At 36.8% G+C, this 20,283-nt stretch overlaps 1 protein-coding gene across 7 annotated transcripts in view; it reads right to left on the bottom strand.

The window, feature by feature from the left end:
• Window positions 1-852: 852 nt before the first annotated feature.
• FAM91A1 (family with sequence similarity 91 member A1) overlaps window positions 853-20,283 on the bottom strand; it is a 45,740-nt gene continuing 26,309 nt past the window's right edge. For 3 of the 7 annotated variants that reach the window (XM_040261859.1, XM_040261858.1, XM_040261857.1), the window contains exons 17-24: window positions 20,047-20,181; window positions 19,800-19,913; window positions 16,110-16,182; window positions 14,007-14,156; window positions 11,576-11,680; window positions 10,928-11,051; window positions 9,709-9,778; window positions 853-4,300 (exon numbers count right to left, since the gene is read on the bottom strand). In XM_040261859.1, the coding sequence (XP_040117793.1) occupies window positions 3,962-4,300; window positions 9,709-9,778; window positions 10,928-11,051; window positions 11,576-11,680; window positions 14,007-14,156; window positions 16,110-16,182; window positions 19,800-19,913; window positions 20,047-20,181 (1,110 nt within the window). In that variant the 3' untranslated portion in view covers window positions 853-3,961. Of the gene's footprint in view, window positions 4,301-4,640; window positions 7,535-9,708; window positions 9,779-10,927; window positions 11,052-11,575; window positions 11,681-14,006; window positions 14,157-16,109; window positions 16,183-19,799; window positions 19,914-20,046; window positions 20,182-20,283 lie in introns of those variants that run through there. The other 4 variants (XM_040261863.1, XM_040261862.1, XM_040261860.1 and 1 more) reach the window with 2 other exon arrangements.

The following is a 20,283-nucleotide window of genomic DNA, read 5'->3' on the forward strand; positions in this document are numbered from 1 at the left end:
AGATATTCCTTGTGAAAAAAAAATTTTTTTTAAGATTGATCTAATGATGAACTTGGTCTTTTTATATTTGAAAATGTCTTTTCCACACTTGTTCTTGAAAGATAGTTTTGCTGGATTCGCAATAGTTAGGTCCACAGTCATTTTCTCTAAGTACTTTGATGATGTAACTGAACTGTTTTCTGAGTTCATTATTGATTAACACTATCAATAAATGCCATGCACTGGATTCCTGTATCTCTGGATTCTCATCTTTCATCTGTTGCAGATCATTCCTGGCCATTTTCTCTTTGGAACTGATCTCACTTCATCTTTTTGTATTATCTCACAAGATAAAAGGACAGCAAGAGTACACTATGAAAAATAAATACCCTTAAATTCAGTAATACAGAGGAAACAGACCAATTTTGTGAATGATATAAACTACCAAAACTCACTCAAGAAGACATAGATAATGTGAATACACCTATTATAGAAATTTAATTTGGAGCTCAAAACATTTCCAAAATAAAAAACAGAGAAAGAAAATCTACCAAACAGTGACCCAACAAAAATCAAAGAAGTTACAGAGATTTGTTAGGTCAGTTCTCCTCCATTTGATCTATACAGTCAATATAATTTTGATTAAAATCTTTGCAGGCTTGTGTGTAGACGCTGAAAAGCTGATTTTAAAATTTATACGGAAAGGCAAAGGAACTATAAGAGCCAAAATCAATTAAAAAAAAACAAACAACCCTGCAAATTTGGATGACTAACAGTATCCAATTTCAGCATGGTATTAAAAGGACAAACACAATGATCAATGAAACAGACTTGAGTGCTCAGAAATAGACCCAGACAAAAAAAAAATGTCAATTGATTTCTTAAAACCACTTTATTGAAGTACAATTTACATGATAAATTTACTTAAGGGTACAGTGCATTTTTTTGAAAACTTGAGTTGAACCACCATCAATCGCCACGATCCTCTTTTATAGCATTTCCAGCACTCCAATAAGATGCTTCATGCCCATCCGCAGTCACTTCTCATTTCCCCCGCAGGCAACAACTGATCTACTTTTGTCTCTGTAGGTCTGTCAACTGATTTTTTTGTTTCAGTATTTATTTGGCTGCGCTGAGTCTTAGTTGTGGCATGTGGGATCTAGATCCCTGATGAGGGATTAAAGCCTGGGCCTCTGCTTAGGGAGCATGGAGTCTTAGCCACTGAACCACCAGAGGAGTACCCATCGACTGATTTTTGACAAAGGTGTTATGGTGATGCATCAAAGCAAGGATAAACATGTACCTCATACATTAAAACTAGTTCAAACGGGTCAAAGACCTAAACATAAAACTATACACTTTGAGAAGAAAATGAACATGCTCCATCTTGGGTTTGGTGATGAATTTTTAGATAACAGCATCAATAGCACAATCCATTAAACAAAAAACAAAAACACTGACAAATCAGACGCTGTCAAAATTTAACACTTTTGTTCTTTACCTTAGAAGACACTATTAAGAGAATGAGTAGACAAGACAGACTGGGAGAAAACACCTGCAAAGCATGTGTCTGATAAAAGACTTGTACTCATTTACTGAATGCTTAAAACTCAGTACACCTAATTTTTAAAATGTGAGGAACACATCTGAACAGATACTTCACGAGAAAAGACACATGTATGGCAAATTAGCATATGAAAAGACGCCCAACATAATTTTTCACTGGGAAAATGAATTATTTCAACCACTATAAGATACCATTGCAATGGGAACCTTCATTCATTGCTGGCAGTAATGTAAAATGTCACAGTCGCTTTGGCAAGTTTGGCAGTTTCTTATAAAGTTAAATACACACTTACCAATGACTCAGCAATCCCATTCCTAGGTATTTACCCAAGCAAAATGAATTGTTTATATTAAAATTTGCACATGAATTTTAAATGACATTGATTTGTCCATACAATCAAGTACTCAGCAATAGAAACAGAGCTATTGACTCACACAACACATATGAATTTAAAACGCATTTTGTTATGCACAAGTGGCTAGGCTTAAAAGGTTACAAACTGTACAATTTCATGAATTTATATGACATTCTGGGAAAAGCAAAATTATAGGAACAGGTAAGTGGTTGTGAGGTGTAGGGTAAGGGTTTGAGTACAGAGGGGAATTTTTAGGGTGACAGAACCATTCTGGATAGTACAGGGATAGTGGGTGAACACATGCCATGCATTTGTCAAAGACCTGGTAGAGTGAATTTTATTATGTGGGAAAAATATAAAACTTTCTGGAGAAAATGAAAACTCTGCACTTTGGGTTTGCGATGTCAAGGGATCCCAGATGGAATGCAGTGTGTGACAAACGAATCTGTTTTGCAAATGTATAACTTCAATGAAGGGAACAATGAGTGTGACAATGAATGTTTTGCAGATGTATAACTTCAATGAAGGGAACAATGAGCTGTACTAAGTTACTTTGGAAAATGTTTTGAGTGGGTACTATTTAAGGTTAATGGAGAAGGCAATGGCACCCCACTCCAGTACTCTTGCCTGGAAAATCCCATGGGCGGAGGAGCCTGGTAGGCTGCAGTCCATGGGGTCACTAAGAGTCCGACACGACTAAGCAACTTCACTTTCACTTTTCACTTTCATGCATTGGAGAAGGAAATGACAACCCACTCGTGTTCTTGCCTGGAGAATCCCAGGGACGGGGGAGCCTGGTGGGCTGCTGTCTACGGGATCGCACAGAGTCCGACACGACTGAAGTGACTCAGCAGCAGCATTTAAGGTTAAAGACAAAAAAAAAGTACTTAAAGGAACACTATACCCTAGTTGGTCAATGTTTCTCACAGGGGTACAACATAGTTATTCTGAAACCACTGTATAACATTTCCAGGGTTCAACAAATAAGCAGATAAATTGAAGATAAAAGGAGCCAGGTTTCTCAGAATGAAACTTACGGTGCTGAATGAGAATCAGTTTAACTGAATATGCCTACAGATAGATCTAAACATAGACATGTGTGCCCATATACTGGTCAGTATACATATTTATACCTCTTAGGTCATTTCACTGAAAAGGCAAAGGCAAGCACACCTAAATCCCCATCTTGCTTTCTAAATGCCATTCTGCAAGAAAGGAACCAAGGCTCCTTGGGAAATAGCTAATTCTAGGGCTGGCATCCAGGTAACACCTACAGTGCTAGAAAATAAGATTAGCCTTAAAAAAAAAAAAAAAAAAAGTTAAAGGATTGAGAGGCCAGCTTCAAAGAGCTCCCAATAGGCAAAGCTAAACAATTTGCACAAAATAACAGGTATACTGAACTTTGACTCAAAAGTATAAAATAAATAATCATGCTTACGTACTAATATAAACAAATGACCAAATAAAGAAAAGGAACAAATCTTTTTAGTATAAATTTAATGGGAGGCTAATTACTTTACAATATTGTATTGCTTTTGCCATACATCAACATGAATCCGCCACAGGTGTACACGTGTTCCCCATCCTGAACTCCCCTCCCACCTCCTTCCCCATCCCATCCCTCTGGGTCATCCCAGTGCACCAGCCCCGAGCATTGAGCCTGGACTGGTGATTCGTTTCACATATGAAAATATACGTTTCAATGCCATTCTCCCAAATCATCCCACCCTCTCCCTCTCCCACAGAGTCCAAAAGCCTGTTCTAGACATCTGTGTCTCTTTTGCTGTCTTGCATACAGGGTTATCGTTACCATTTTTCTAAATTCCATATATATGCGTTTGTATACTGTTTTGGTGTTTTTCTTTCTGGCTTACTTTCACTCTGTATAATAGGCTCCAGTTTCATCCACCTCATTAGAACTGATTCAAATGTATTCTTTTTAATGGCTGAGTAATACTCCATTATGTATATATATAGAACAAATCTTTAAAAGAAAATTTGTAAAGAATATAGATACCACTCCTTCCCTTTGAGTGTGGGCTAGGTTGAGTAACTCACTTTCAAAAAAAAAAAAAAAGAGTACGGCAAGTGAAAAAACCTGCAGACACCATCACTATAACCAGTGAAGAGACGTCACTGGTAACGTCTGTTGACTGTGCGACCCCTGATATGAGGCACTGTGGAAGGGCGCGTGGCACCTGTGCCACCCTCCCCAACAAACTACAGCCTCCAATCTGATAAACACCAGATGAGCCCACTGTGAGGGCCAGCCCACCAAATAACCAAATAGTTCTCTTTACAGCCTCAAGGTCAGGAAAGACCGAGAAACTGTCAACAGACTGGAGGAGACGGAGGCAGTGATGACTAAATAAATGCACCATGGTACCTTGGACATGGTCCTGGAACAGAAGAGAACATCAGAGGAAAAATGGGTGAAAATCAAACATAATCTGTATTTTAGTAAATATTATGGTACCAATGTTAATTTCTGAGTTTTGACAAATGCATCATAGTTTATATAAGGTGTTAACATTAGGGGAGGTCTGTGGAAGGGTATAGGGAATATCTCCAGATTACCTTTGCAATTTTTCTGCTAATTTGAAATTACTGTAAAATTAGTTTGTTGTTGTTGCTTTTGTTTTTTCTTTTAAAGTATAAAAGCCTCAGCACTGAAAGCATGCTTGTATTTTAAATTATGAAAGGGACTTAACAGAAGATTATACACATTTTTACAGCAACTTGATCAACACCACAGTTTATTTGTAAACATATTATAGTGTCAATAATCAAATTGACAACACTTTATACATTTCATTGTATAATATTAACATCATACCAGAAAAAAATCCACTGTACTCAGTTACAGTTTTGGTATTTTAAAATCTTTAAATACAAACTGTATTTGAAACACTGAACATAAAAGAGAAACACAAATGGCAGAGAAAAGTGGAAAAAAGTAAAAGAAAGCACTATTCCTGGAAAAAAAAAAAAACACAGAATTATCTGATTACAATTTTAAAAGAAAAAAAGGAATCAAGGAAGTATGATGATCTTAACAACATAAAGTTACATTTCTTCAGACCTATGTGAAAGGTGAAATTGTACCATACTAAACTCTATGTCTTTTTTTTATATTTCTTTTTTCTCTTGGTTTCTGAAGTTTGCCAATGGTTTAAGCTACATTAAGGACAAAAAAAGAGAGGAGGGAGCACAAAGCCAAATGAAATTTAAATGTCTGCAGAAAAACTGGATAAAAATTCTTTCATAAATTTTCTTTGGCAAATAATAAATTCTATATTTTACCTTTTTTGTTGAATAGGATCAACACATAAGATTTAAGCAATGCATCTCGACATGAGTTAAATGTATGAATAAAACAAAACCAAATCCACAAAGTATAGCATAAAAGTGGCTTTCACATTTTGCTAACAGCTCTAAAAATGCAGATTCTCCGTCTTTAAAAGTATGAGAGGCCTTCAGCTGGAAGGAGACTCTCCTCACTCACATGAGAGACCAGAGGTGGCCACATGCTTTCTCTTGTACTTTCCCTAAAATTCATGATCAGTATTAGGTTCCATTTCTTCCTCTATTATCCCTCAAAGGAAATATAGCAGCAAATCACCCCCATATTTTAAGTTTTAAATTCACCAACAACAGGGTTCACTACCAACTACAGACATTCAATGCTTTATTAGTGTACATGTCATCACCATAGGCTTAGCTTGTTAACACAGAAATAAATAAAATAACTACAGTTAATATGAACAAAGCAAATGAGATTAAAGAGCCCTGATCAAATGAAATACTGACAACAATCAGGTGAAAAACTATAAAAGTTACATACATACCTAATAGCACTAGGAATGTACAATATCAATTATTGGAAAAATAAATGAGTGATTCACAGTTATAAGAAATTATTTTAATATTAGTATTTTTCCTTTTATAGACAAACATTTATAACATACACTTGGTTTCCACCTCATATAAGACAAAGGAGAATACTAAACGTTACTGCATTTACCCCAAACCCAGCAGTGACTGTGCCACAGGTAACCTGCTTCGAAACACTGAATAGGCAGGCCATGGCACTGAATCATGGCTATGCTAACAGTTTTAAGAAAGACAGATATTTCCAGAAGTATGTTAAATACACAAATGTCAGTTCTATAAATAACAACAATTATCAGCAAAAATGTTCAGGTTTAACCTTCCCAAATTTTCTAATGCTTTAAATATTTTAGATATATGCTCTTTGACCAGTTAGTTTGGTTACAGTTTTAAACTAGCAAACCGTTATTCTATGAGAAGAGCTAAACTATAACACTGCACAAACTTCCCAAGGAAGGTAACTCGAAAAATCTAAAAAGTGATTCCAATTATTCTAATTAACATTTGAGATACTAAAAGAATCAAGGACTCAAGAAAAACATTTTGAAATTACTCGAGTTTTCTTTATCATTCTGTCTAAAACTAGTCACATAAATTTAAGATCCAAATTGCCTAACAATGTGTCCTCACAGCAGGTTTGTCACTAAAATATTTTGATCAGAAGACATAGCCTCAATGCCTCTAAATGTAATTCTAAGCTAAAATCAAAATCCTTGGTTTGAAATCTCAAATCCAATTCCGTAACAACTCATGGGTAAATGAGTCAGGGAGAAAACATGCAGCAGCCACAGCTACGAGAGTGGAAAATAAATTCTATTTTTCCATAAAGACTCTATGAAAATATAAAGCCCCAAATGAGCGACAACGCAAGTCCACATATAAACATTGTTTAAAAATAGAATGTCTCCCAAGCTTCTTATGAGATGTCAATGTATAGTCATAGTCTGTGTTAAGATCTTCTAAGTCAACGTTAAGCCATACCTAACTATGCTGATTTGCATACCTTCAACAATGTTCAATTGATATACATAATTTATAAACATCCATAGCAATTCGTAATGCCCCATCAGATCATCTCTCAATAATGGATGTTAAGTTTTATAGTTTTTCTACTTTAAATACCAAGAAGCCTTTTCAGAAGAAGAGTTCCACCTCTTCCCATGATCCCTTAAAGAGTAGGTAACAAAATATAAAATTAAACAAGATTTATGTTTGATAAACTAACATATAAAATTACCATTGCAATATTCATAGTGACTGCTTATAAACATAACAGTCATCATAAAGCCTATAAAGTATATCCTCAGTTTTATAAAAGAAACGCAGATTGTCTCAAGGTAAAAAATACAGTGCAGGCTGCTAAAAAGCTCTGTTGCATTAGGAGGTGCAGGAATGAGGAAAACTTCCGAAAACATGAAAAAGTTCCCCAAAGTTTAACATCAGTTAAGCATGAATTGCACTGCAGCAGCAGGAAGCTTTTTAGTGGCTGGCACTATAAAGCTAACGTTAAGAAAGAAAAAAGACAGAAAGGGTGGGCAACAAATGATGTAACCAAATTATTGCAAATGGAGATTAGCAATAAGAAGTGACGAGGGTGATCGTCCACTCCACTCCGTTAAGATACCATCTTTAAATAGTAAGTTCTTTGCAGGAAGGGGGACTCCCATGTCAGCACAGGATGACTGTGAAAGCAAACTTGGGAAACTGGCCTCAGTGTGAACATCCAGTGTTGAAGCACCTTCCTAGAGAGAGTGAGAAACAAGACAAAAAAAATCCTACTCAACACTTTACCAAACCACTTAATTCAGCTAATGGTTACCTAAGAAATGTTTATGGAATGCAGAGCACTATAGGAGATGCAAAGATGTACCTCACGAACCCCAAATAATCAAGGACTGGTGTTAACATATGCAGATATGACAAATACACTCAGATGACAATAAGTACTTTGAAATAAAGAGAAGTAACAGGTTATGAGAATAAGAAAAATTTCTTAGATAATCTACAAAAACCCTTATGCAACATTAAGCACTAGAACAATCCATCATCCACTCCCAGGGCTCTCAGATTCACACATTCAGCACAGACTTCTTGGAACTCCAGGATCCAATCTCCTCCTATCCAACATCTATCTCTGGATGTTTCACCATAAATTTCACATTTGACATGTCCATAACCAAACTTAAATCTCCCCCACCAGGTCCTTCCCTGCTCCACGCATCAAGCCAGTCAAGAAGCATGAAAATTACCTCCATGCTTCCCCTCCTTACCACAGCCTCCATCTTTCCTCACATTTATTTAATCACCACGTTCCCTCAATATACCTCCAGCATGTGTCCCAAAGGAGTTTACTTGACTCATTCACCACAGCCGAGGCCACCAGTCTCCACTGAAGTGCAGTCCTCACACCGAAGTGAGGTGCAGGAGCGTGAAAATTTGTAAAATCTTTATCTATTTATTGCATCCAATAAAATTTGTTTTTGTGTATGTTTTATAATATACACAATTTATTATATTACAGGTAAAGCAGTAATAAACAAACCTTTACTGCAGATACATTTTTTTTAATGAAAAAGGTGTTCATCTATCAATATCTCTCACTACAGTTATTACAGCAGTCTCCAAACTTATTTCTAAGCTTCTGTTTTTAATCTATTCTCTAAACAGTAACTAATCTTTTTAAAAAAGTCAATTAGAAATGTCATTCCCTGTTATAAGTCTTTAATACTAAGAGTTTCTCTTTGCAGTAAGCATAAAACACATTTTTTCACATACTCTAGAAGGCCCTCCACTCCTCATCCACCTCACCTCTTGCCCCTACCCTGCTTTCACGAGGCTTCTGCCACACTGGTCCTCTCGTTTCCTTGCAGGCTGAGTGCCTTCCTGACACAGGACTGATATACCTACTAACCTCAGCCTGGAATACTTTTTCCTATTCTTTAGATTTCAGCGTATACATCACCTGTACCTTTTTAAATTTGGTCTGCCTTTAGATTCTATCAAATCTGAAGGGGTTTGGCTCCTTTAAGGCACACATATTGAAATCGGTAACTACTTGTATATTTCAGGGTTTCCTTGACTAGCTCTCACACAAAACTTAAGCTCCATTAGTGTCTTAGTATACTGCTTCCCCAGCACCTTGTAAAGACTCTGACTCAAGTATTTACTGAGAGAATGAATGAAGCCAAATTTCAAAATACTAATTTCATAATGTTAGAACAGATATTTCAAACAAAAAATATTCCATTCTAAAAGTTTATCTACAAATCAAGTCTACGGTATCCATTCTTCCCTTGGGGGTAACACAGAAGGTCTGAGCACTGGCTTTCACTACTGTAACAGTCAGTCCCATCTCATTAATCACTGCACTGGGGAATCACTGCAGTTATTAATGGAAGTGTACTGACTCAAGAGGGGACTTCCCTCGTGGCTCACTGGTAAAGAACCTGCCAGCCAATGCAGAAATCACAAGTAAAATTCCTGGGTCAGGAAGATCCCCAAGAGAAGGAAATGGCAACCCACTCTAGTATTCTTACCTGGGAAATCTTTGGGAGAGAGGAGCCTGACAGGCTATAGTCCTTGGGGTCACAAAGAGTTGGACATGACTTAGCAACTGAACAACTGACCCAAGAACCAGAACCTAACATGGTACATGGCCCATGGCAGATGCTTAAAACACTTCTGTTAAATGAAGCACCATCACTAGAACAAACAGTTCAAGCCGCCTAAAGACCTGGCCAGTGAAATCATGTATAAGTCAGTTAACTTTCTGAATTTCAGTATCTTCATTTACACATTAAAATTACAACTTATTTCATGTCTTACTGCTGTGGAGACTCAGCACAAACACTGAAATGTTTTGGACACTATAAAAGCTCTATGCAAATACACCTTGGGTTTTTTTGTTTTTTGTTACCTGGAATGAGTGAACAAAGTTAAGGACTTGTAGAGACAGTTTTCTACTGGAATGTAAGAGGTTTTGAAGGCTGAAAAAAAGGGGAAAAGTTTAAAACAAATATAATAAGAACTAATATCTTATGAGAGTTTAATTTTAATAAACATGTTAATGTGTATATATACATCTCAATTAATCACATAAATTTTTAAAAACAATTGCAATGGTTCTCATCAATGAAATTTCTGCTTGTTTTAATAATATGGAGTAAAGATGAACTAAAAAGACCATTTTGAAATAAAACATCTTGTACAACCAAAACTAGAAAATTACTGTTAAAAGGAAAAGTTTAAACTACTACCAAATATAAATGTTAAATGCAAGAACACTTTAAAAATAAAAATGCAGGAACACATTTTCAATTGTAAATTGGTAACATATGTAAACTGGTAACCATTATAGTGGCAATCATTAAAGCTACATAGAATTTTTACCTTTTTATTCATGTATATTATTTTCAAGATAGTTATTAAAATTATTTGTCAATTAAATACCTTAAATTTTCTTATACAAACTACATTAGGCCAATTATTTATTCTCCAACTTTGTTTTCCTAATTAACAATGTCAAGGATGTCTGTAGATAACACCTTTCTCTAAGCTACCCACCATGATCATCAGATTTAGTGACACTCTTCTCTGCTAATCAGACTCAGGACCCTTACCATGCTGCCTCTCAGCAGCTGCTCCTAACCGATCGGAGTGAGCATACAAGATAAAACCTACTTGTCATGACTGATGAGTAATGTATGTTCATTTAGAAAATGTGGCAACTGAAGAAAACTTAGAAAGTCAGCCATAATTCTACTTTAGGAGATAATCATTACTAACATAACTTGAGTTGTGTATATTAACAGAGAAGTGCACAGGAGATATTTCTATAGATATTTACATATTAAAAAAAGCTAGGTGCACAGAGTCATAGAAGTATGCCCATTTAATCCATACTCTCACCAAATCTGAGTAATTCAGTATCGTTAACTAAAATGTGTCCAAAATATCTGCATGTGCCTAATTTCTGAGGGACTGAACTTTAATTTTAAAATACACAGCAAAACTTTTAAATGAGCCATCTTTATTCAATCAATGAACAAGCACGTGTGAAATCAGAGAAAGGTACAGCAACTGAGAGCTTAAAAAGTCTCATTCATGAAAAGATGACAGCAAACAGAAACTCTCACCTCTCTTTTCTGCAAAGGCCATGGGTAGCAATTTTTCTGCAGACTTTCTGGTTTAATTCAGAACTAAACAGTGGAATCCCAAAGCACAACTCCAGAGGAACCCAATCTGCTTCTGTTGTGGCAACTACAAAAGGGTACACAAAGTTATTAATCATGTATATTTCATGTATTATGACTGACCAGGGTTTAACTGGTCAGTCTGATCTCTGGTCAGAGATCCAGAGGTTTTCATAGATTCCTCCTGCTTCCACTGACACCCACGTGGGTTTAGCAGGGGAGAGGACTCAGAGGGGTGTCAGTGAATCTCTGAAACAGGAAATAATGTTTTTTGAGTATGTACATGCTTCTGAGAAGAAGGCACACAGCTTTCATCAGACACTCAAAGTGGCTTTTTACACCAGAAAAAAAAATCTAATTCAAAACATCTACAAGATGAGAGAATTAACATAGGAAAAATGAAACATTTTTTATTTTCATGTCACATTTTATAATATTTTAATTATTCTAAATATATAAAAATGTTTCCTAGAAAATACTTATGAAAAGGTCCATTATAATAAGAGCAAATGATATCCAAACAGTATCATTTGCAAAAGGATTAAACCTCAGAAATTAGTCAGAGATTGCAAATAATTTTTAAAGCCTTACCAGAGTTTTGCTTTGCAGCTGAATCTAGAGTTGCTTCCTCAATGACCATTTCAAATGACTCTGTGCTCCCATTCACATCTGAGCCTGAAGCCAAATCAGGTTCTCCTTATAATTGAAGGGCAAACACAATAAATATTAGGACTCTAGAAGTTGGTATACATTGTTGATAAGTCAGTCCTAACAGAAATAACAATGGAATATACTGAATGATCTTTAGCCTAAAGAAGTTGTTAAGTGTGGGACAATTTTGTCCCACAAGAACTATTTGGCAATTTTGACAAGGTTTGGTCACCATGAACGGGGACAGGGATGTTACTGATATCTAAGTATCCTAAACATCCTACAATGCACAGGACGGTCGCCCAGAACAAAGAATTACCCAGCTCAAAACATTAATAGTATTGCGGTTGTGCAGCTTTGCCCTAAAAAAACAAAATTCACAAAGCAGAACACAAGTTTAGACCTTCACTTCATTACTAAAGTCATTTCTGTCCCCATGGAAACATGCAATCTGATTACATCATTCCCTTTCAAAATATTTTGACTCCCTATATCTTTCAGCATAATACATCCTGAGATCCTCTATATCTTACCTATTACTTTTCTACTCTCTTCTACTGCTACTGCTGCTAAGTCACTTCAGTCATGTCCAACTCTGTGTGACCCCCATAGACGGCAGCCCACCAGGCTCCCCCGTCCCTGGGATTCTCCAGGCAAGAACACTGGAGTGGGTTGCCATTGCCTTCTCCAATGCATGAAAGTGAAAAGTGAAAGTGAAGTCGCTCAGTTATATCCAACTCTTAGTGACCCCATGGACTGCAGCCTACCAGGCTCCTCCGCCCATGGGATTTTCCAGGCAAGAGTACTGGAGTGGGGTGCCATTGCCTTTTCCGTACTCTCGTCTACAACAGCCCATCAAACTCTTCTGGCCAAGATAAGCTATTCACTTGCCTGATCCCCTCTGCCTAAAGCTGCTACCCTCCAAATAAACAACAATCATCTATGTGTAGATAACACCTCATTTTTCAAAATTCAGTTCAAACTTTACCCTCTCTAAGAGGGTCTGATAGCTCAGCTGGGCTGAGATAAGCCTTCCCGTCCTGCTTTAGCACTTGAAGCAGACCCCTGTATCTTAGTCTCTTAACATTACACAGTAGGCTGATTCAGTTGCTTGTCTTTCCCCCAGGGTTTTTTACTCCTTGAGAGAGTGAAGTCGCTCAGTCGTGTCCGATTCTTTGCGACCCCATGGACTGTAGCCCACCAGGCTCCTCTGTCCATGGAATTTTCCAGGCAAGAATACTGGAGTGGGTTGCCATTTCCTTCTCCTTAGGTCGTAATAATAGCAATATCTCCAGCACCTAAGCAGGTATTTCGTAAATGTGCACAGAATGAATGAAATAAAACATGACAGCTCTAGTAACATTCTTTGAAATGACTAATCCACAGCCCTCTTCTCTAAAAATGCTCCTGGTAGTCAACTGTTAAAGGTTACCCAACTCCTCTGGCTAAAGGTATATGGACCAGGAGTGAATACCTAATTCAATTCACTAGATGGCTAGCAATTAATCATATTCTCTAAGCATTTCAAAGGAAGAGGTTCAGTGAATATAATCAACGATATAGAGATCTGAATTAAAAAATTCCCTAGAGTTGTGGATCACAGGTGACACCATGGCAACCAAAGCCACATACAAGCCAAAATTATGCCAGAGCAGAAAACAATTAGTAATGAGAAGGTGATTTGAAAATGAATCTTTAAAAAGAAAGGTATCTAAGGAAAATTAGCTATTGTCAATATGCAAGATGGGTTGGAGACAGAAAGAAGAATGAGGCCAGGGAAGACTAAGCAGGAAATAGTAGCAATAAAACGTGTAAAATATCAAGACTCAGACTAGAATGGTAGATACAGAGAATTAAAGAGAGAGGGAAAGAAACGAATATAAGACATTTCTAAAGACTAACTCACAGAACTAACTAGGCTGAGTGGGAAAGGAGAAGGATGAGACAAAAACATGATTTTTAAGGCCTGCAATAACTGAGACAATGGTGCCTCCGACAGAGGAAAGCTGAAGGGGAAAACTATTCATCCTGGTTTGAAAATAATTTTACAAAGAGACTAAAGTTTTGAAACCATTACCCCATAAAGGAACTTAATTTAAAGCCTATAAACAGAAATATGACAGTAAAGGGCTAAAACACAATAACCATTCTGTATTCCAACCCCAGGTCATCACTTCTTATGCACTTAGTATTTTCTTCATTTGAATAACTGATAATTGTCCCAATGACGTCACAGAGTATCTTCAGTGGAAAAACATTAAGTATTAAATAAGTCAACATCCCCACAAAGTCCCCATGCTTTTTAAATATTAAGTTTGTGATACACTAAATGCCAGTTATCTTAACTCAAAGGACAAAACTATTGGCTAACCTCTCTCATCAGAAGCATCACTGAGTTTTCTGTTTGCAAGTTGACTAGAAGCATTCAACATGGTGACATATCCACAAAAATGCTGCAAGTCCACCTTGTTCCTCAATGTCTGCAATGCTTTGTGAACACCCATATTGACACGAGTAAACTCTAAGAACAAAGAGTTGACATCGATTATAAGTCAATAGTTTTACAACAAAACACCCAAAACTTAAATATACTTTCCTTTTGTTAACATCAAACAATTCTTAGAACTTTTATATTTTATCAAAATTGATTCCAATGAATAAATATCTGTAAATGTAAAAGGATGCGGTACATATACAACATACTTTATAGACCTCAGAAGGCAATTGCTGTAACAAAACAATTTACCCTCTAAGTAAACAAACATGGCCTGTCAATGGCAAATTCTCTAGGCTTCTCTTTGTATTTCCATTCTGCCTTAAGTACTTACTTAGTGGGGTTCTACCAGGAAATTCCATATTAAATCACATTTTTTATTTTTTAAGAAAAATAAAAGTATTCTTATTGAAACTAAAGCTAACAATGTACTTGAAATTATATCCCTAATAAATCATTTAAGTATCAGCTCAAGTTCTCATAAGTATGTGAACTTATAAAAGAGAAAGATGCTCTATAGCCAAATACCAATATTTCTCTTTTTTAGAATTTTCACAATAATCTCCAAAGGCAAGAGAGTAACTGATCAGTTCTCGAGATTTTATGATTTTTAAGATCCTGTTGTCACTATCCTGTAACTTCTAAACAATTAATTTGTCCACAGAATTTATAAAGTATCAGAGGATTAACTAGCAAAGTTTAGTTGCAGAGAAATACTTATTTCTGAATAGGGGCTCTATTTTAGAGGAGAAAACTCTCCTCTTCAAATTTTGTACACACTTATTTCACAACAGCCAAAAGAGAGTACTTAATTTCAAATGTGAAGCATTTACAGCCTACTCATGTGAAAAGGAAAAAAATACTTATGTAAATCTTCTTTTTTCCCTGCTTTAGGGAAGGAGGGACAATGGTGACTAACATTTTGGAAGAAAAGTTCTTATATGAATTAACAAAAGTTAAATTACTTGAATGATTCATTGCTCTCTAAAATTCCAAGCAATATGACTCTAAGAACAAGAAAAATAAGACTCTAGAACGACAATTTTGAATGGAGCAGGAAACATAGGTGCTGAAGATACTTTCTTAATAATCAACAGAGAAGAGATGTTTTACATTAAACAAAAGGAAGAATGAATTTGCTTTTATAGAAATTCCTTGAGCATCTTTCATCAAATGTATTACAGCTCACAATTCTGGAAAGGAGTAACATTAAACAGGCCTTTTCACCCTTCAACCTAGAATCAGCTTAATTTAGCTCAGACCCTACAATTCACTCAAGTCCTCTCTAGCAGGAAAAATAAAATTTAAAAACAATTTTAAATTATTTATTCATTTTAAATTAGGTTTTGTTTAAAATGTTTTCTCATTTTCTCTAAGGACTCTGGATTGGGAACTTGTAATACTATAGAACAAACAAATCACACTGACCATTAATAAAAAAAATTTCAATTTGTTTTTGCTAAAAACAAATGCTGAAACAGGAAATAATACACAAGTTCTCTGTAAACTATAAGTTAATTTACAAATGTTCATTAGTCCATAGAAGCCCCATAAAAATAATTAAATAAAAGGACTATAATAACATTGGGGGAAAAAATCAACTTTCTAAGCATAAAATCCTCCCTGTGACTTGTATTCTCTGCCAACCTACGAACAAATAAACAATAAAAGGAAACTAAAAGGCTGAACATACAGAAAAGCTGGTCTTCCATCTAAGTAGCTGCCCACTTAGCTGCTTCATCTGCAGGACAGACTAGTATTCCTTCTAGCCCTAGGTCCTAAATGAGTCTAACCCTATTAGTTCTTTGTGGGAAAAGGCATGTGACAGAAAACTACCCCTTCCCAATACTCTTTAAAAGCAGAATGATTTTAAGACCCTAGAACTTAAAAAGTTTAAGAATTTACTTCTTGCTATGCTTCCACTGATTGACAAGACTAATTATAAAGAAGTCAAATGGATACAATTTGAAAGTAAGGTACCTCCTTGTAGTTCTGTCTCATCAAATGGGAAAGGTATGTGGACAGTTTCTCCTATCCCATGCAAACCATGTCCCTAAACATGAAAAAACACAAGTTGAAAGGTATATGTGAAACCTGTATTTCCAACAGTAGATACTCAAAATGATAATTAAAACTGTGCCTCATGATGGTGTATTCCACCTTAATACTCCATCAAAATGCTCTCAATAATTCTCTGCTTTTCTCTAGCAAGTAAACATAATCTTAAATCTTTATTAACCTACTAAGGCAATGTGTCTAAAGTGAGGGTACGGGTTAGTGAAAAAACTGGTCAATCAGGTGTCTGCTGAGTGAAGCCTGAATGAGATCCTGTGCATTCATGAAGGTTAGCTGTAGTGCTGAGAAAGAAAAGTGATGGAGGATCCCGAGTTCCCTGGCACGCTGAGGATTAGGAGTGCAAATCTCAAAACCCTGCACTGAAGCACACATATTCAAAATGACTTGCTGCAGCACTGTAACTGTATACAATCAGAGACAACCAAAATGCCTGTCAGCAGGGGGCTGATGAAATAAATCAATGTGCATATTTTCAAGGCAGCTGCAAAAAAAGGACGCTCTCTACCAAATGAAATAGAAAGATCTCCAGCTGCTAAGTGGAAAAAGCATGGGGCATATCTGTATGTAATTGCTTGCGTGTATATAAAGAAATTCTGGAAGGGTACAGCAGAAACAAATGTGGTTGTCTAATTTGGAGGAGAGTCAGGGAGTGGGGACTGGACAGAGTGTTAAGAGGGCAGTGATACTCTTCTCTGTGTATCTTTTAATAGTGTTTTATTTTTGAAACGTGAACTTACTATCAATTCAAAAGTTAAATTGAAAAAAATCTATGAATCTAACCCACCTCAGTCCCATGTTACAAACAACAACTGATTCCTCACATTCAAATAATTACAGTTGTGAATGATAAGCATAAGGTATTTCACTTTACGCTTATATAGAATCATTTTAATAGAAAAGTTAACACTGGGGATCTATACATTCTTTCCATTTAAAGAAGATCCACACATTAATCAAATTCAAGATACTGTGATGTAAAAGAAAAAAATAATTTCAAGGGGAACAAAATCACATTCATTTACTTGGTTCATATAACAACTTGAATATGCTTCTAATATCTTGCTTCTATTCTATTGATATATTTATGATTTCAATCCTAAACAAGATGGTTATTATTTATAAGAACATGGTTTTAATCAAAAATCTTAATTTTGCTGTTTTAAGTTCCAATAAAGGTAAATCTTTTTTTCCATAAAATTTAATAAAAGAGACATTCTTTTTTAGAAAAGGAAAAGCTCCTTAACAAACAGTTTAAAACTCCTCTCACTCTACTTCCACCACCATTTTTCTGAGATGTTCCGATGTACTAAACACAGGTCTAGAGCATTTTATGTTGATCTCCCATCTCAGTCATTCTTTTCAACAATCATATAAAGGTAAGACCTTTTATTCTCTCTAATTTGCAGGTGAAGTCACTGAAGTTGAAGGAAGTTAGCTAACTTATCCAATTTAGCCAATACGTGGTGGACTCTAGATGTGAACTTAGGCAGTGTGACCCCTCAGTTCACGTCCAGCCCATCCTACTCTGTTACCTCCACCACCCCCCTACACTTCATGTCTGCCCTCCTGGCTAACGCATCCTCTCACGGTTTCTACTACTGCCCACGTGCTGATGCTGACACTTAAGCCAATCTCTCGTTTGAGCTCTGATTTGAATCTCGGAATATTTTCAATTGCCTCCTAGATATTTCTACCACCCAAATGTCCCACAGGCCCCAAACACGCCACGCTCATCTGCTCCCATAGACCAGCTCTTCCTCCTGTTCTCAAGTGTGATGCCACCATTCTTCCACCTCCACAAGCCAGGTTCCTGAGGAATCCCTCTTCCTCTTCCCACCTCCTTCTCAGATATCTCAATTCTATTTATTTTGTATTTGTAATAATTCTTCCTTTTCATTCCTATTACAGCTTCCCTAAGCTAGACTGTCCTCATCTCTTATCTGGCCTCCAAGACTGCACGCTAATCCTATCTTCTCCCACCCAGTCACTCTCAACAGTCTTCAGGCTGATCTTCCAAATCGCAACTGACCATGTTAATCCCTTGCTCAGCACCCTTCACTGGCTACCATGGATCTACAGGGAAAGTCTAAGCACTACGGTAGGACAATTAAGGTGCACTGCCCTCCAGGGCAGGGCCTGCCTACTGCTCCAGACGTATCTCTGATCACCATCCATCACACTGCAGCCCACCCCTCAAAATGACGTAACAGCTCACAGGTCCAAGCACATGCTACCACTTCATATTCCTATTCATTTATTCAACAAACACTCACTGAGCAACTTCTGCAAGCCAGGCACTATTCCAAGCACTAGAGAACTAGTTATGAATAAAGAAAAAACTCTCTACCCAAAGATTTATTCATGCTAACCGTACCTCTCTGCCTGGCCTCACTCTCCTCTAAATCAGTCTTTTATACCTAGCCCAGGTCTCATTTTCTCCAAGGAGCTCTCCCTAAGCCTCTGTCCTTGCCCTAAAGCTAGAAGGTACTTCTCTTTAACACTTCCCCTATAATTCTCTCTAACCCTCAGCTAAAAACTGGAAGCAACTGCTTACACAAACTTTCCCATCAGAATTAAGTTCCCTGAAGACAGGGACCATGTATCATTTGTAAACCCACATTAATTAGTACAGAATATGGCAAGTACAACTGCCAGTTCAATGAATTAATGCGATCTTTATAGAGAAACTATTATGTACCAGAAAAAGTGCTATATTCTTCACACATGCACCTCATTTCATTCTCTCAACAATTCTAAAGCTAAAAATGCTTCCTTTGGCATTAGCTCTTACTATTATTTTTGTTGTTACACAGTAGATATTACCATCCTCATTCTGAAGATGGGGGAAACTAAGTTTAAGAAGAGTATCTCTAAAATGTTACATACCACTTCACACCAGCTAGGGTGGTTATAATTAAAAAATCAGGTAATACCAAGGGCTGGAGGGAATGTAAAGTCACTTTGGAAAACAGCCCAGCAGTTCCTTAAACAGACAACACATAAAGCTACCACATGATACCACATTTCCATTTCTAAGGATATACCCCAAAGAAGTGACAACATGGCCACTTCGACAACAGGAAAGCAGCCTGTATATGACCCCATGTATCTGAAATGCCCCAAACAGGCATTCTACAGAGACAGCAAGTGTCGGGGGTTGGGGGCTGGTGCAGTCAGAGTGGCATAGGGGAAAAGGAAAATGTTGTAGCACTGAGTGTGGTGCTGACTGTAGACATCTGTGAATACACTAAAAACCACTGAATCACACAACTCAATCGGGGAATATGGTATGTGAAGCACATCTAAATTTTAAAGCTACTACTAAAAAAAAAAAAAAAAACCAGGGCCACACTGGTAGCAAAAGCTGAGGCTGGAACTCAAAGCTGAGTCTGCCTTCAAAGCCCACATCATTTCCACCACTCTCAATCTGCGAGACAAAGGCCAGGATGAAAATCCTGATCTCTGGTTCTTTACGTGTCAGTTTGACAAATGTCTAATTACTGACGTCTGACTGTGACTCAGCAGAGAGTCAAACAAATTACAATCTTTGAAATTAAAATCCAAAACTGATTGTTTGAAATAAGGTAACTGTACCTGAATCAAAACCGCTGAATGTGTCAGGGCATCGTTCAACATCGTGAGCACATTTGACGTAGGGACCACCCCAGGATCATGACCCCAAGATGTGATTAATAATCGATCATAACCCTAGGGACAAGAAATAAATAATACATACCAGGGCATTTAGGAATTTAAAAAACTTAAGTAAGTTATCTAGAATAGTGCTTACCAGTTTCTATCTTCCTCAAAAATGATTTCTGAAAAACCCACAAAAACATACCTGGAATATATCTGGCAGTTTTCGAAGTCTTGTCCCTTTGGACAGCAAAAGAGATGGTGGTCCTTGCCTGGTGATGTGGTAAATGTACAGTTTAAACCAGACCGAACTGACTTCTGGGATAGCTGGTCCAATGTGCTAAAGTCATAGAACAGGTAAAATAAAGCTGTAAATACTTATCTAACGAAGCCAAATTTCACAAGGGACTAAGTATACTCTTATAGCTAATGCCTCATGGAA

This window comes from Oryx dammah, unplaced genomic scaffold (assembly GCF_014754425.2).
Source record: "Oryx dammah isolate SB20612 unplaced genomic scaffold, SCBI_Odam_1.1 HiC_scaffold_19, whole genome shotgun sequence".
NCBI lineage: Eukaryota > Metazoa > Chordata > Mammalia > Artiodactyla > Bovidae > Oryx > Oryx dammah.